The sequence below is a fragment of the Acyrthosiphon pisum genome, unplaced genomic scaffold (assembly GCF_005508785.2).
Source record: "Acyrthosiphon pisum isolate AL4f unplaced genomic scaffold, pea_aphid_22Mar2018_4r6ur Scaffold_7773;HRSCAF=8355, whole genome shotgun sequence".
NCBI lineage: Eukaryota > Metazoa > Arthropoda > Insecta > Hemiptera > Aphididae > Acyrthosiphon > Acyrthosiphon pisum.
The window spans coordinates 1-974 of NW_021777672.1; the positions used below are offsets into that span (position 1 = coordinate 1).

Here is a 974-nt window from a genome sequence, read left to right on the forward strand (position 1 = left end):
GCTATATAATTAAGATATATTTATCTTTTATCAAATTGATAAATTACAACAATATTGTAATCTAATAACTAAATTGTTTTAGATTGTTAACCAGAGTTAAATAACAAATAAATAAATATAATGGCAGTACACAAAGATGAAGTTGTAATATCAGGTATCGGTGGATTGTTTCCAGAAAGCAATAATATAACTGAGTTAAGCGATTTGTTATTCCAAAAAAAAAATGGAGTAACTATTGATTCAAGGAGATGGAAACTAAGTATATAGAAATTTTTACTACGACTTTCAATTTTATTTAACTAAAAAAGGATTTTTTTATAGATGAACTAGGTGCATTAAGTGGAACTGGAAAAATTAAAAATATTGATACATTCGATTCCATATTCTTCAGGGCTCATCCAAAACTTGCTCAAGTTATGGAAACAATGACAAAAATATGCTTAGAAAGATCAATAGAAGCGATTATCGATGCCGGTTTGAGTCCAGCAGACTTGCATGGAACAAATACAGGAGTATTTCTGGGATCTGCAATGAGTGAAACGGAATTGTCAGACGTATATAGCGATTCATTTGTAGGATTTGTAATGTTAGGAACTAGTAGAGCAATGCAAGCAAACCGACTTTCTTTTATTCTTAATTTGACAGGTAAAAAACTTTGTAAATAATAAATAAGGAATAATTATTATAATTAAATAAAAAAAAAATGTGTAATCAATAAAATTTAGGACCTAGTTTTACCATGGACGGAGGATGGATTTGTGGCTCCGATGGTTTGAAAAAAGCCAAAGAAATGATTGAAAATGGTTTATTATCATCTGCGATTGTCGGGGTTACTAATCTCACACTTCGACCAGAATTACAATTCCTATATGAAGGTTGAATAGATTAAACAAAAGTGATCAAACTAAACCATTCAGTTCTGACGGTGAATATATATTTTTTGACAATCAAGTTAAAATAATATTAATATTTTT

At 29.0% G+C, this 974-nt stretch overlaps 1 protein-coding gene across 1 annotated transcript; it reads left to right on the plus strand.

The window, feature by feature from the left end:
• Positions 1-52: 52 nt before the first annotated feature.
• LOC100571887 (fatty acid synthase) lies at positions 53-923 on the plus strand. Its single transcript, XM_003248684.4, has 3 exons — positions 53-259; positions 322-645; positions 726-923. Exons 1-3 carry the CDS (start codon positions 121-123, stop codon positions 878-880), a joined length of 618 nt encoding a protein of 205 aa, XP_003248732.1. The 5' UTR covers positions 53-120; the 3' UTR covers positions 881-923.
• The last annotated feature ends 51 nt before the right edge of the window (positions 924-974 follow it).